The 16,386-nt window shown below is 37.4% G+C and overlaps 1 protein-coding gene across 1 annotated transcript in view; it reads left to right on the top strand.

Annotated features, from left to right (window-relative positions):
* The first annotated feature begins 9,050 nt into the window (after positions 1–9,050).
* Positions 9,051–16,386, top strand: part of LOC149299870 (Krueppel-like factor 12) — a 51,766-nt gene continuing 44,430 nt past the window's right edge. Inside the window, exon 1 of the mRNA XM_089485907.1 lies at positions 9,051–9,116. Coding sequence (XP_089342033.1) covers positions 9,051–9,116 — 66 coding nt within the window. The remainder of the gene's footprint in view (positions 9,117–16,386) is intronic.

Below are 16,386 nucleotides of genomic sequence, written 5' to 3'. Positions count from 1 at the left end.
GAGGGGGCAGATACTTGCCATTTATCCTAATCCCTTTTAGCTGGGTGAAAATTCCATCGTGTAAAGGCTGGAAAAACTGCCTAAGGTCAAAAAAGCAATTTCCACAGAAAGGCTAAAACGCCAGAAAAAACACCAAAACGCAGGAGAATGCAGTGGCAGTTTTCTTGGCGTTTTTCCTGGAGTGTTTCATCAAGAAAAAAACGCAAGACAAAAACCCAAGTGGAAACCTAGCCATAGGCAAGCAGCTTGGTGTGAAGAAATCAACTGTGGGAGCAATTATTCGAAAATGGAAGACATACAGGACCAGTGATAATCTCCCTCAATCTGGGGCTCAACGCAAGATCTCACCCCGTGGTGTCAAAATGATCACAAGAACGGTGAGCAAAAATCCCAGAACCACACGGGGGGACCTAGTGAATGACCTGCAGAGAGCTGGGACCAAAGCAACAAAGGCTACCATCAGTAACACACTACGCCGCCAGGGACTCAAATCATGCAGTGCCAGACGTGTCCCCCTGCTTAAGCCAGTACATGTCCGGGCCTGTCTGAAGTTTGCTAGAGAGCATTTGGATGATCCAGAAGAGGACTGGGCAAATGTCATATGGTCAGATGAAACCAAGGTAGAACTTTTTGGTAGAAACACAACTCATGTTTGGAGGAGAAAGAATGCTGAGTTGCATCCAAAGAAAACCATACCTACAGTGAAGCATGGGGGTGGAAGCATCATGCTTTGGGGCTCTTTTTCTGCAAAGGGACCACGACGGCTGATCCGTGTAAAGGAAAGAATGAATGGGGCCATGTATCGTGAGATTTTGAGTGAAAACCTCCTTCCATCAGCAAGGGCATTGAAGATGAAACGTGGCTGGGTCTTTCAGCATGACAATGATCCCAAACACACCGCCCGGGCAACGAAGGAGTGGCTTCGTAAGAAGCATTTCAAGGTCCTGGAGTGGCTTAGCCAGTCTCCAGCTCTCAACCCCATAGAAAACCTTTGGAGGGAGTTGAAAGTCCGTGTTGCCCAGCGACAGCCCCAAAACATCACTGCTCTAGAGGAGATCTGCATGGAGGAATGGTCCAAAATACCAGCAACAGTGTGTGAAAACCTTGTGAAGACTTACAGAAAACGTCTGACCTCTGTCATTGCCAACAAAGGGTATATAACAAAGTATTGATATGAACTTTTGTTATTGACCAAATACTTATTTTCCACCATAATTTGCAAATAAATTCTTTAAAAATCAGACAATGTGATTTATGGACTTTGTTGCCTCATTCTGTCTCTCATAATTAAAGTGTACCTATGGTGAAAATTACAGGCCTCTCTCATCTTTGTAAGTCGGAGAACTTTCACGATTGGTGGCTGACTAAATACTTTTTTGCCCCACTGTAGTTAGCACCTGTTTGGTATAATTGTTAAATCATGCACCAAATGATCATCCATTTAATATGTAAGTTAAAACGTAATCATTATTTGAAACAGACACAGCTGTGTAGTAGGAATAAAAATGGGTGAGGAACAGCCAAACTTACTAACAAGGTGCAGTTACTGAACACTATGGCAAGACTGAGCACAGCAACAAGACACAAGGTACTTATACTGTATCAGCAAGGTCTCTCCCAGGCACAAATTTCAAGGTAGAAGGGTTTTCAGATGTTTCGTCCAAGCCATTTTGAAGAAACACATAGATAAGGTCAATATTGAGGACCATAGACGCAGTGGTCGGCCAAAGAAACTTAGCGTAGCAGATGAAAGACAGACACATTATGCTTACTTCCACTTGCAATCAGAATGTCCAGCAGCACTGTCAGCTCAGCGTTACCAAAAATAGTGGAACCTTGGTATACCCATCTAGAAGTCTAATGTGGTCAGAATTGTTCTTCATGGAAGACTTGTGGCCAAAACCCCATACCTCTGTTGGGGGAAACAAGACCAGGTGACTCAACTATTGACAAAAACACAGGAACTGGGGTGCAAAAAAATGGCAGTAGGTGTTTACAGTTAACAGTGAAGCATGGTGGAGGTTCCTTGCAAGTTGGAGACTGAATATGGAGTTGGTGATTTAGTAAGAATTAATGGTCTCCTCAATGCTTAGCAGTACAGGCAGATACTCATCCATCTTGTAATACCATGAGGGAGTCATCTAATTGACCCTCAAGTTTATTTTCCAGCATGGCAATGACCCCAGACATACAGCCAAAGTCATTAAGAACTGTCTTTATCGTGACCAAGGAGTCTTGGAAGTGATGGTATGGTCCCCACAGAGCCCCCAAATCAACATCATCGTGTCTGTCTGGGATTGCATAAAGAGAGACAAGCAACTCAGGTGGCCTAAATCCACAGAAGAACTGTGGTTAGTTCTCCAAGATGCAACAACCTTAAAGTAATGTGTACATGTGTACCTGCAAGAATTTATTCTGTTTTGAAGGCAAATATTTCTATTCATTTAGATCTTTTTTTCTGCTCACTCATTTTGCAAATGATAAAAATAAACTATTAAACTTTTGAAAGCATTTTTACTTTATAGTATTTTTTCACACTGCCTAAAACTTTGCACAGTACTGTGTGTGTGTATATGAGTTGTGTAAATTGGTGCTTTATAAATCTAATTATTATTAATATATTTATACACCTACCAGGAAACTGTCTGCATTTGACCCGGAGTCTTAAGGTGAAGCGATGCTTCTTGCGATCATTAGGTCACTTTTCTCTTTCTCCGAGCAGAGAAGCAGTATTTGGTCATGCTCATGTCCTCTCCTACTCTCAGCTAACTTAAGGTTTTTTGGGCTAGCCATGATCTACACAAAGCCACTATTCCAGAAGAGGAAGAGCTCTGGGGAGTTATTTCTATGGAATTTCTAGCAGGCATACCTGCAAACATCATGTGCTATGTGACTCATAGGTGGTGTTTGGTGTTGTGATATCTCTGTGACATGGGCATAGGGCATGTGCAGTGGCCTCACAGGACAGCTGGCCAGTGGGACACTAGTCTTACTTCTGGGACTGTCAATTAGTGTGTGCAATTACAGAGCAGCTGCTGACTTCCTCTGGCTGAATTCCTGGGAATGTTGGCTCATGAGCAATTCAGTAACAACACATTTTAGGAGTAGACTTTTAGTTATAAATATTTGTTTTCTAGACCAGCAAGCATATAGGTAGGATAAATTAATTTAACCTTCGTTTGAGTTTATATCTTATTTTTCTCAGAGCCATACATTTACTTAATTTAAATGAAATAATTACCACTCTCTAAATGGTCACTCGTAAAACAGATCTTTTATACTTATTTACGCTGCATGTTAGCTGTTCTAGATTTTATACTGAATTGGCAAGTTCGGTTAGGTCAACATTACCCATGGCCAAATGTTGTTGACATTTCTATTTTTTGAGGTAGATGAGTGGGCAGGGTACTAATGGGAATGTCTGTGCCACCCTCTTTACATTAGTTGATTTTCCAATACATATATGCGGTATGCTGCTTATTTTAGTCTGTAAACACACTGGTTTATTTAATGTAAAATGTAGGGTTTTGAAAAAGTGATAAATTGTTCTGTGCACCTTGGCACTCCAGTGGTTAACTGAGAATGAATAACATAAGGAGTGGATGTCCACATATTAAAATAAACAGTGTTAATGTAATTGTGTCCTTCCTGAGAAACAGTTGGTAGTTACTGCACGTTACACACGGAAAGATAGATGTCTGGTTTCAAGTAGATAACAGTGTTTGTGAGAATGTATTGAATTCCTGCAAATGTGGATTGACGTGGAGTCTACTGGTTTTGCCCTTGCTTTTCTCATGGAGCTTTGAGGGTCAATTCTTTTCTGATGCGTTTTAATTATTGCATAGAAACATAGAATTTGACCGCATAAAACACACAGGTCCATCTATCCTGTCCATCTAGTTCATGGTCTAATTGAATGGATACAACATAAAAAGAACCTATGCGCACACTTGTGAACAATAAGCATTTATAAGCTTAATTTAAATGTGCAGCGTTTGTTTAAATCCATATAATGTGGGCCTTTGTCATACCACAAACAAAAAAAGACAGACTTTATGTGTAGACTAAAGCATTAGCTGCTAGAGTCTCCTCTTTAAAGGCATCCCAATACCACCATTAAAATAATAATGACATAAGCTATTAGCCCCTAAGGGGCCTACTAAGTAGGAGATGCTTAGGAGGCCAACTATATATCTCCTAAGAAGGGGCAATTCGTGTCATGCATTATACAATCCCTGAAAAAACATATCTGTAGTGTAGTTGGTCTGCTTAGCAGTCTTCTATTTCTTGCATCCATACCAGGACACCAGTGTCCATGACAAGGTTTGTAAAAGTTATCTAATATGAAATGTCCACCACAAAACTTGTTGATGTCTACAATTGCCGTAGGCGTTCACCGCTTATTTTTTGAGCCCATTTAATGAAGTGGGTCACCAAAATCACAGCTCACCTTGGATGGGTCTGCAACGTCTCAGGAGTTACATTTGTTACCACATGTGAAACTGCCATCAGTTTAAAAGAGGAAAAATTCACACTTACACCTTAATCAGCAGTGCATCTAATTATAAGTAACTTTTATAGAATTACAAGTACCTCAATGTTCAGCTTGTATCAAACCCCATTAGTAAAATGGACATTGCAACAGATACATACGTAGCAGTGTGGGACTCTCAGTTTAGGGTACATGTGTGTGGCGTTAATTCCACCTCACACATGGTGTATATGCACACTATGTATGGAGAGCATTAACTGGCACTCCCCCAATGTATTTTTTATTATATTAATATTTAGCTTTTTTTTAATTTTTATTTTTTTACTCTTGTTTAAAATGGCTGTATACCCCAAGGTACCGCAAGGTAGCAAGGTAGAGTAATAACCAGTATGATTAATTGTATGTCAGTTAAGACTGATTGAAGCCATCATATTATTTGTACCTTGTTGCAAAAGTAACAAAGTTGCCACTGGCCACTTTGATATGAGTGGCAACAATTTTCTGAGTAACATAAATAACATTTATATGCCATTTGTAGAAGAACCCATTATACGGTGCTATGGAATATGATGGAGCTATATAAAGCAAATAATATTATCATTATTATTAATAATAATATTATTCCAAGATGTATTGACGGTTACTAGGGTCACCTGACACCTTTTTTCTGATTTTCCTTAATTTTTTAAGAGATTTTAGTGAAACTATTGATTTCTGGTGTTTTGCTGCATTAATAAACAAACTTTGTAACATGCCCTTCAAAGAAAATGTATACAGTTTTAACAGAGCTACGCAACCAGCTCTGTGTTGAGCAACATGTTTCATACACATAGATTTTAATGATTCTAACTGCCTCAAATACGTCTGATAAACCAATTCATATCCTAGCTGCTTTCTTATTTGAATCTTAGATCAATGTTAGTTCTGTTATTTTGGCAAATGTATAGTTAAACATGAATTGGTAGTATATAGCTTAAAACTGTAAAAGGCACATTTACCTCAAATCACAGGTAGTTCATTAATACCGTGATTGCTCTTTCTTTTTCTCCTTCCAAAAGCAGTGTGATCACTGTTCTATGCAGTCTAGGCTTTCTGAGGGATACACGGGGATGTCTGCTCATCCTTCTTTGTCTGGAAACTGGCCAAGCGTAAGGATATTTTATTATGGAATGTTCCTGATCTTGCAGTAAAACTTCATTGCACTTGTTAAATCACAAATAAAAAATGGCATTGGTCAAAGATAATATGTTTTTGGTCAGTTCAAATGGGAAACTACTACCATTTTTTAAATGATATGCCCTTAACTTTTCCTAGATGGTGAATTTAATGCAGCTACTAGTATTTAGGAAAACAGATAACATTGCTAGAAGGGTGGTGAAAAGGTTTTAATGTAAGGAGTATTAAGAACTGCTTGATAAAATATAAAACTTAAAATAGTGTGAACAACCGTCTATCGCTTTCATTACTTTTAGTATTTTTTTTTGTTATTGCTACAAATAGTGAACGTCCGTAATCCACTACTTAAATATTTTTTAATATCTGATATGGATGTTCCAATTATTATTATTATGACAACCAACATATTAATATATTTTAATTCATTCAAATGTAATAAATACATATTACGTTACATTTAATACTATTAGTAAGGGGATAACTGAGATTTTTGGGATTACACTATAACTAGTACTATTGAATGCCAAAAAATCTTTCCCAGAAATAAATATTTAATCATGTAATATCTTTCATCTTAATTATTTTGTCAGGAAATGCATAGTTGTTATGTGATGTAAAGGCAGGCACTGTTGGTAGTAAAAACTGACAAAATAAGTTCTTTAAAGTTTCTGCATTGTCTTATGTGGTTAAACCTTGAGAAAAAAGAAAAAAAAATACTGATTAGCTAATGTTCACATAACTTGGTAGAACCTTTAGCAAGAGGTCACATTTTTATCTATGGGCCCTTTTGCTGTCAGGCTGGCTTCTATATATTCCTCTCTGGCTCCTAAATTATTTATCATGTGACAAGCTTACCTAATGTGTATATTTGTCTGTCAATTCTAGTTTTGTCATACCTTTTGAATGTGTGTATTGTAAGATGTGTAAATTGTTGGCACCATATTAATACAAGATTTATTCCACACAATCACCCCATTAGTGTATTATCTAGATTTATTTTCATTCCAAGCTCGAAATGAATTGACAGCAGTGATCAAATGGTAATGAAGTGATTGTTAAATTAATAAATGTGGTTTGTCAAATAATTGTTTTACATTGTATGTAGGAAATATTCTCTGACTAAATGTGTTAATAATAATTTTAAGGTAGCTTTAAATGCCTGTGTAGGAAATCCATTTACATGGTACTAATCATGTTTGTTTAATTATCTGCTTCCCTTGCAGTGAGCACTGTTCATTAATATGTATTAGACTCACAATGTCACCTGCACATATACATCATGCATGTTTACTGCATCTGTGGTACAATATATAGGTTCTATGTGACACAGAGGCAAACGTACATCAGATCTCTACCTTATGACAGACAGGCAAGGCCTGTTTCCCTCTAATCTTAGGCATTTTTTTTGACTACTTGTTAATGTAATCAGATTTTCTCTTAGATGTTTTTAGAGAAAATAAAATGCAATGCAACAAATGCTGCCCAACAAACCACACCAATGTCACTTGTACACAGTGCCTATACAGTTGTGTAAAAAAGTGCACCCTCTTTGAATTTTATAGTTGTGCATATCAGTACATAATAACAACAATCTGTTCCTTAGCAGGTCTTAAAATTAACATCAGCTGAACATGATTTATTCAACAAAAATAAAGCCAAAATGGAGAAGCCATGTGTGAAAAACAAAGTACAACCTTACTGCTTCCAGTTGAATTAAGATGCAAAGTAGCAGACAGGTGCTGCTAATCAAATGCCTTTGATTAATTGATCATCAGCAAGTATAGACCACCCCTATAGAAGCAAGGTTTTAGCAGTTTGCTGGTCAGGAGCATTCAGGTGTGTGTGCCAACACAATGCAAAGGATGAAAAACACCAGGAATTGTTGCTGCCCATCAATTCAACATTCAATGAAACATTCAAGACAGTTGCCAATCTTCCCAGGAGTGGGTGTCCCAGCAAATTCACCCCAAGGTCAGCCTGTGCAATGCTCAGAGAAATTGCAAAAATTCAAGAATTACATCTCAGACTATACCGGTCTCGGTTCGCATGTTAAAGTCCAATTAGAAAAAGACTAAACAAGTATGGTTTGTTTGGAAGGGTTGCCAGGAGTAAGCCTTCGCTCTCAAAAAAGAAAATTACAGCACGGCTTACGTTCGCAAAGCTGCATCTGAATGAACCACAAGAACAATGTCCTTTGGACAGATGAGACCAAAGTGGAGATTTTTGGCAATAATGCACAGTGACACATTTGGTGAGAGCTGTGCATAAACAAATGCAAGCAAAACCTCAATGAACTGAAACAACATTGTAAAGAAGACTTCCACGACTATGTGAGAGACAGATAAAGTCATATAGAAAATTATTATTTCAAGTTATTGCTGCTAAAGGTGGTTCTACAAGTTATTGAATCATGAGGTGTACTTTTTCATCCATGGCTTCTCCATTTTTGCTGTTTTGTTGAATTAATCATGACATGGTGTAATGTCATGTGTTGTTCATCTGAGGTTGTATTTACCTAATTTTCAGACTTGCTAAGGAACAGATTATTGTTATTATGTCATGATATGTAAAACCATAGAATTCAAAGAGCACTCAAAGGTGCACTTTCTTTTTCACATGACTGTATGTCGATGATCCTTCTCCATACAAATAGCCAAATCTGCCTAAATTGTTGTATATAAAAAGCCTTAGCTCGCTGGGCTAGTAACCAAATCTATGGATCTGCACACTAATCTGTCTTGCCATTTTACTTACTAGGCAAAGTTCCCAGATATTTTGTATTATTCAAGGCTTACTGTCCACTACTAAAAACAATCAAGTATGATTGCAGTAGGACTCATCCAGCAAAAGCATTTAAGCTATTTGCTGATGTTGGCCTTGACAAAATTTCAAGGTTCAAACTTGAATCATTAAGGGTTTTATCATTAATCACTGTTCCTTGTGAGTATAGAACCCCACATGAAAAATTCATGATTGGAAGCTAATAGGGCAGTGGCAGAATGAGAGTGTGGAACAGAAATCATTTTTGTGTTTGTATTTTTTTAAGCCTCTTAAATGTTTAATTAATTAAAGAAGAAACCAATGCAATACAATATAATCATAAGGATTTGTATTTCAGGGGTAGAGGTAACTAGTTTTATCTGTTGAATACGTTAAGAGTTGACTCTTGACAAAAATCCTCCATACTCATTGTGAATATGCCTAATGGTGTATGCTACGCAAAACTATCTTATGCAAAACATATGTTTTAATAATTAAGAGGCATTGGTCATTTTATTGACTTCGTAAAATCATCATCGATTTGCTTTATTTGTGGAACCTTGAAATACTAACATTTTATTCCAATTTTTGTTTCTCTTAGAAAGAAGTCTTTGGAAACAGAATGTTAATGCTGGACGGGATGCCGGCAGTTAGAGTAAAATCAAACCTATTGGAATCTGAGCAAGGGGTAAGCAGATGTTTTTAGACTTTTCCTTCCTACAGTATACCTACATGTTAACACACTTATGGTTCGCCCAGGTCATTATTTTAATCAATGGGAGACTCCTATAGACATACAAACATATTCTCATTGGGCGTCAAATGCTGTTTCTAAGTTAACATTGACAAAAACCTGGTTATCGCCATTTGTTCCAAAAAACTTACTTTTGTATGCAGAACTGGAGGCTGCTATTGTTGTCAGTGGGTTTATATTTTGGTATAGTTTTTCACTCACTACACCGAACTAATTTATGACAATGCGAAAGAAGTCTGTTTCTATAAAGGCCCTTATTAGTTAGAATGGCTGGTTGGGAGATTAAGACTGAGCCATTCTATTGTTTAGGTATTGTCTAGTAGATTGGGCTAAAATAACAGCGCTGGAACACTGCCTAAAACCCCTTTTTTTTTTTTTTTTTTTTTTAAACTATTTTTTAATCCGATACTACTAATACAATTTTTGGGTGTCCCCCTTTATGAATAAAGAAGTGAAAAGATGTAACAGTCACATTTTTGGGGCATCACTAAACTGTAACTTGCCTGTATATGAGGTATGAAGAATGAAAATAACCTATAATGTCATAGTTTATACATTTTATTAAAATACCAAAATTACAGTGGACAAATGTGGAAAATAAACTTTTAATGGATAGTGCTGTTTAATGTAAAGCAGGCATCTGAATCTGGAAGAGGATACCGGTAGTAGATGGATTGCTCACACAGGATCTTTTTGTCATCCGTTTGCATTCTTTGAAGACATAAGCATGAGATTTCCATTCACTTCCTAGAGTCCTCATTGACTCATTGCATTCTAGATGATTGCTTCAGACATATTGTCACAGTATTAAGATTAAGAATTGCTTTCTCACCAATTCTCAAGTACATTTTTAATTTGATGCATTAATAGATGTGTATACAACAGTGGTGTTTGCTTTTCTTCCCCCTTTTCTCTGCATGTGTGATATACATACGAAATAAGTACACAAAGAGGATAAACACAATCACTATTTACATTGTGAACTCTTATATACTAAGCTGCCCATTTAATATCTTTCTAAAATTTTATTATATTTTAGTGTTCTGGCATTTCTCCTTCTTAGAAGTATGCTTCAATCCTGTTCTTTGTTAAAACCTTTAAATTAGGTTTTCCATTTTGGACAAAGAATTCACCTATTATATTATATTACAGTATATACAGTATTTCACCAATATATATATTTTGCCTTGAGTAATGTATTGGTTCCTAGACCATTTCTTCCCTTTCCTGGTGGGATAAGCCAAATGGTCGAGATTATAACAACTGCATTTTAACCCCTTAACGACAATTGCCGGTCCTGGCACGACACGGAAAAGCATGTGCTTTACGACAATTGACGTGCCAGGACCGGCATGTCTTTAAACGGGTGCAGAAAGCGATCTGTTTTCGCTTTCTGCACCCAAAAAACGTTGCTGAATGCCTCGACCTCGATCGGAACGAAGGGGCCATCTCTGGCCCCTCCACGGGGCGTCAACATCCGCCATACAAATGGCGGCGGACGCCCGTTTTAAAAGCGTTTAGGAGGCGATCGACGATCGCCTCCTAAACTTAAATGGTGTCGCTGGAATGCCTCGATCAGGAGGCATCCAGCGACACCAAACACTTACCTTTCGATGGGCTGTGACCGCTCCGGAGAGCGGTCACAGCCGCAGCTGCCGATGATCTTCGCCATCAAGCAAGATGGCCGCTGCCCTGTAACAGGAACCAACAAATTTTAAAAGTTCGCTAGATGGTCCAGACCATCTAGAGAACTTTGGCTCCACTTGCAGGTTGAATACAGGTACTGCATTCACCATGCAAGTCAATGGAACCTAGCTTTCTAATCACAGTGTGATTAGTAAAAATAAATTAAAAAATAAAATAAAATTAATAATAATTAGAAAAAAAATAGTAAAAAACTAGTAAAATGTAAAAATCATTTCCCACTGATGTCACTATCAGGGGAACCTCCAAGTTGAAAAAAAATGTTAAATTTTTTTTTTTAAAAAGACAAAAAAAAAATATATATATATAAAAAATATATTTTTGTGAGCAAGTCCTAAAATTAGCATATTAGCTTAAAACAATTCTCGCATGGAAAGAGTTAAAATACTGGCATATTAAATGCCCGTGGGGTGTCTACTTTTAAAAAAGGTATGATTTCATGGGGTAAATTGAATTGGCCGGGTTCAACAACGTCCCAATTAACACCGGGGGAAGGATGGCCACACACCTAATTTCCAATTAGAAAAATGCACACGTACCAAATGTGGCCTTTTAGTTCCCACAAAAATGACAAACCCATACATGTGGGGTATCACTGTACTCAGGAGATGTTGCTGAACACATTATGGGGTGTCGTGTGACAGCGGCATATACCAGGAGCTGTAAATTCATACATAAAGTAGGTGTGTGTGGGAAAAATACACACACAAAAATACTACTGCAAACTTTGAAAACATGCTGGTGGTAAAATGTGTGCATGCAAAGAGTTAAAATACCAGCATTTAAAATACCCTGTGGTGTCTAGTTTTGAAAAATATATGGTTTTGTTGGGCACACTGAAATGGCCCGGGTCAAAGATGTACCAAATAGGGCATGGGCAGTGGATCCCCAAATGCCAAAGTTCAACATTGAAAAATGCGCATGCCCCAAATGTGGCCCTTTTGCCCCCAAACAGCCAGGCAAAATCATTCATGTGAGGTATCGCTGTACTCAGGAGATGTTGCTGAACACATATTGGGGTGTTTTGTGATAGTGACATAAACGAGAACCTTTTAATTCATACCTGAAGTAAAATGTGTGTGGAAAACCAAATGCAAAAAAATGACTACCACAAAGTTTGACAAAGACTGGTGGTAGATATGGTGCATGGAAAGAGTTAAAATACTAGCATTTGAAATACCCTGGGGTGTCTAGTTTTCAAAAATATATGGGTTTATTGGGCACACTGAAATGGCCCGACTCAAAGATGTACCAAATAGGGCATAGGCAGTGGATCCCCAAATGCCAAAGTTCAACATTGAAAAAAGCGCATGCCCCAAATGTGGCCCTTTTGCCCCCAAACAGCCAGGCAAAATCATTCATGTGAGGTATCGCTGTACTCAGGAGATGTTGCTGAACACATATTGGGGTGTTTTGTGATAGTGACATAAACGAGAACCTTTTAATTCATACCTGAAGTAAAATGTGTGTGACAAAACAAATGCAAAAAAATGACTACCACAAAGTTTGACAAAAACTGGTGGTAGATATGGTGCATGGAAATAGTTAAAGTACTAGCATTTGGAATACCCTGGGCTGTCTAGTTTTCAAAAATATATGATTTGATGGGGTAAATTGCATTGGCCGGGTTCAAAGATACCCGAAATGGCACATGGGGGGAAGAATTACCAGATTTGGAAAAAATGGCTTTGAAATAGCAAAACGCTACCTGTACTTATTGCCCCATAATGGGTAGAAAAAAGCAAAAAAACATAAAAACATTGGGTATTTCTAAACTCAGGACAAATAGTAGAATCCATTTAGCAGGTTTTTTCATTACCTTTTATAGATGAGTAAAAGATTTTTCAACTAAAAGTTAGAAACAGTCATTTTTTTCTAAATTTTTCACCATATTTTATACTTTTTTTAGTAGTAAATAATATGATACAATCAAAACAATGTCATCTAAAGAAAGCCCTTCTTGTCCTGAAAAAAACAATATCTAATGTGTGTGGGTTCAGTAAACGGGAAAGAAGAAAATTACAGCTAAACACAAGCAGCGCAGAAATTTTAAAAAGGCCATTGTCACGAAGGGTACAAAAAGTAAAATCAGCCTTTATCACGAAGGGGTTAATATTGATAAATGTAAAATAATGCACTTGGGACGTACAACGCCAAACACAAAATATAGCCTTGGAGTTACTGTGCTCTCAGCCACAACGGAAGAAAGATACTTGGGAGTAATTATTTCTGAGCACTTAAATGTAAGTAGGCAATGCAACAAAGTAAGCAGGATGCGGGATTGAATAGCCAGAAGCATTAGTAGTGTAAAGCGGTAGGTCGTATACCTCACCTAAAGCATTGTCTATCGTTTTTAGAGACCCCATTTCCAGAACAATGTTGATATCCTAGAGAAAGTTCAGAGAAGGTTTACAGGATAAAAATGATCATGAAATACTAAGACATCTCAACATGTATACCTTGGAGCGGAGAAGAGAAAAAAGTGATAAAACAGAAACATTTAAGTTAACAGATGGGAATTGTAACGTAGCAATGTTTTACTTTATGGAGAGGGTGGTAGATAAATAGAGCATCAGTCAAGGAGAAGTGATAGATGTTAACTCAGTTAGGGAATTTAAACATGTATGGTTTAGGCATATGGCATATTATGTTTCTTGTCAGTATCTTTTTGAATGTATTTAATGAGACTAAGTATTATAAATAACAAATAGTGGGCCCTAATATATGTGCAATGTGATGGGCATGCACCTTTATTAACAATAAAATATGGACTAAGGTCCAAATACAGTTTAGCAGACTGGACCTAATAGTTCTTATTTCCTATGAATTTCTGTTTCTAAGCATATGCTCTTACTTAACTTGCCAGCTAGTAAAGCTGACTTTGGGTTAATTTATTATAAGGTCTTGACATCCTTTATTGTAGCAATAGTTGTATTTTAAGCTTTATGTGAAATATTTCTGCTGTTTAAGATATTGGTGTTTGAACATTTAGTGTTGATTTGCTGTCCTATTATGAATGAGATTTGGATTGTGGAACTTAATAATAGCACTTGCACTCAGTATTATATTTTTCGATCACTTAGCCTACAGTTTCTCTTTCTTTCTTTTTGCCGGTAAGAAAAATAAACAAATTCCCCGCAATGACTTGCATTTAGATGAATGAACAACTGTCAAACACATTGGTTATAGTCCTAATTTATCCTATAATAAAATATTAATCTTAATTATGTTTATTGGTACTGCACATGTAATGTTATTTACATTGCTGTTTTTCAGCAAACCGGTGGAGCCCTAGAGCGATGTACAATACATTGATTTGTAACTATAGGTTGAAATGTATGCGTGAATACATTAATGGGGCTAATTTAAAATCTCTTCCACTACAATGACTAAATTCTTGATATTTCTAAGAATGTGGGATTTCCTACCTTTTAAAATACTAAATTGTTTGGATATGGTTTCTAGAATATATGCAATAGAAAATGAATGGTTTGGTTTTGACACAAAAAACATAACCATAAAATCAGTAGCAGTCTAACTGCATATTCATATAGTAAGGTTTTTACTTTTAACTATCTGTAATGACATTGAAGGCATTTCTTATTAAAACAGGAGTCCACCGGGAATTTAGAACTGAGCAGCAATTTTGCAGTCATTGCATTATACAGTGTGACAAGCCAACCCCAGTGAGCTTCTCCTGCCAGCAGCTCTAAGCAGGCTCTACCAAGTTCTTTGTCCAAGAGACGCTTACTGATTTGTTCTTTACCAAGTCCCTAGTGCAGTCTGTGAGTTGAAATAGCATTTATTGTGCAAACTACAAATACACACTTTAGTGAATAAAACCCTAAGGCTTAGTTTATAGCAGATGATGAAGGTATTTTATCCATGGAAATGTAAACATAGGGATGTAGTCAGTCACAGTACATAAATCAGTGGCAACTCACACACATACCTTGGAACTGTCTTAATTATTTGACCCTGAGACTCTTTAAATATTATCTCTGCCCATCATGCAGTAGCAACACATAAAATGTGTTAACCAAGTGACAAATAACTGTCTTTATGGAAACCTGGACTTGTCATTACTTAACTTGAGTAACATGTATTCAAACAGTGATATCAGCCATAGCATACTATTCGCAAAAAGCACTAATTAGGAGTCTTTGGTCACATCAATGTAGTAGTATTACTAAGTCAACTCCAGACTGTGTGACCTTGACCTTTTTCACCTTCGCCCTGAGACCATGAAATTGTGTCAAAAACTCTGAGACTCAAGGTTAAACCCTAAAAGTCAAGGGGCATTTGGCACCTTTTGTCTCAGGGGACAAGTAAAGCCAAGTGGCTCCATCGGTCCCTTGACCCCCCAGTAAGTAACTTACACACACTCTAGCGCTAACACATACTTAAACACACATATACACACTCATGCTGCACATACTTACACGTGTGTTTACATACAGTTGTGCTCAAAAGTGTGCATATCCTGGCAGAAATTGTGAAATGTTGGCATTGATTTTGAAAAAAAGACTGATCATGCAAAAAACAGTCTTTTATTTAAGGCTAGTGATCATACAAAGCCATTTATTATCACATGGTAGTTTGGCTCCTTTTTAAATCATAATAACAGATATCACCCAAATGGCCCTGATCAAAAGTTTACATACCCTTAAATGTTTGGCCTTGTTACAAACACACAAGCTGACACATACAGGTTAAAATGGCAATTAAAGGTTCACTTCCGACACCTATGGCTTTTTAAATTGCAATTAGTGTCTGTGTGAAAATACTCAATGAGTTTGTTAGCTCTCACGTAGATGCACTGAGCAGGCTAGATACTGAGCCATGAGGAGCAGAAAATAACTCAAAGCCTTAAAAAATGCCATTCAGTTCTGTTCAATCACTGATTAATTCGGGATCTCCTGATGCCAAGGTCAGGTATCCTCAGGAGAAATACAGGTTGTGGTTTTTTTTTCAAGGAGCACAATACGACATTGCATGGTCAAGTTGCCAGAAAGAAGCCTTTACTGCACCAATGCCACAAAAAAGCCCGGTTACAATATGCCCAACACCTTGACATGTCTCACAGCTTCTGTCACACTGCAATTTGGACTGACAAGACCAAAATAGAGCTTTATGGTCACTACCATAAGCTCTGTTTGAAGAGTGGTCAACAAGGCCTATAGCGAAAAGAATATCTTCCCTACTGTGAAGTATGGTGGTGGCTCACTGATGTTTTTTGGAGGGTGTGACCTCTATAAAGGCACAGGGAATCTTGTGAAAATTGATAGCAAGATGAATGCAGCATGTTATCAGAAAATACTGGCAGGCAATTTGCAGTCTTCCGCACGAAAGCTGTGCATGGGATGCTCTTGGACTCTCCAGCACGGCAATTACCCTAAGCACAAGGCCAAGTTGACCCTCCGATGGTTACAGCAGAAAAAAGTGAAGGTTCTGGAGTGGACATCACAGTCTCCTGACCTTAATGTCATCGAGCCACTCT

This window comes from Sceloporus occidentalis, unplaced genomic scaffold, assembly GCF_023333645.1.
Source record: "Sceloporus occidentalis isolate IW3139 unplaced genomic scaffold, rSceOcc1.0.p SCAF_27, whole genome shotgun sequence".
NCBI classification, from domain to species: Eukaryota; Metazoa; Chordata; class Lepidosauria; order Squamata; family Phrynosomatidae; genus Sceloporus; species Sceloporus occidentalis.
The sequence above is the reverse complement of the archived record's forward strand: the minus strand, read 5'-3'. Positions and strand labels throughout refer to the sequence as shown.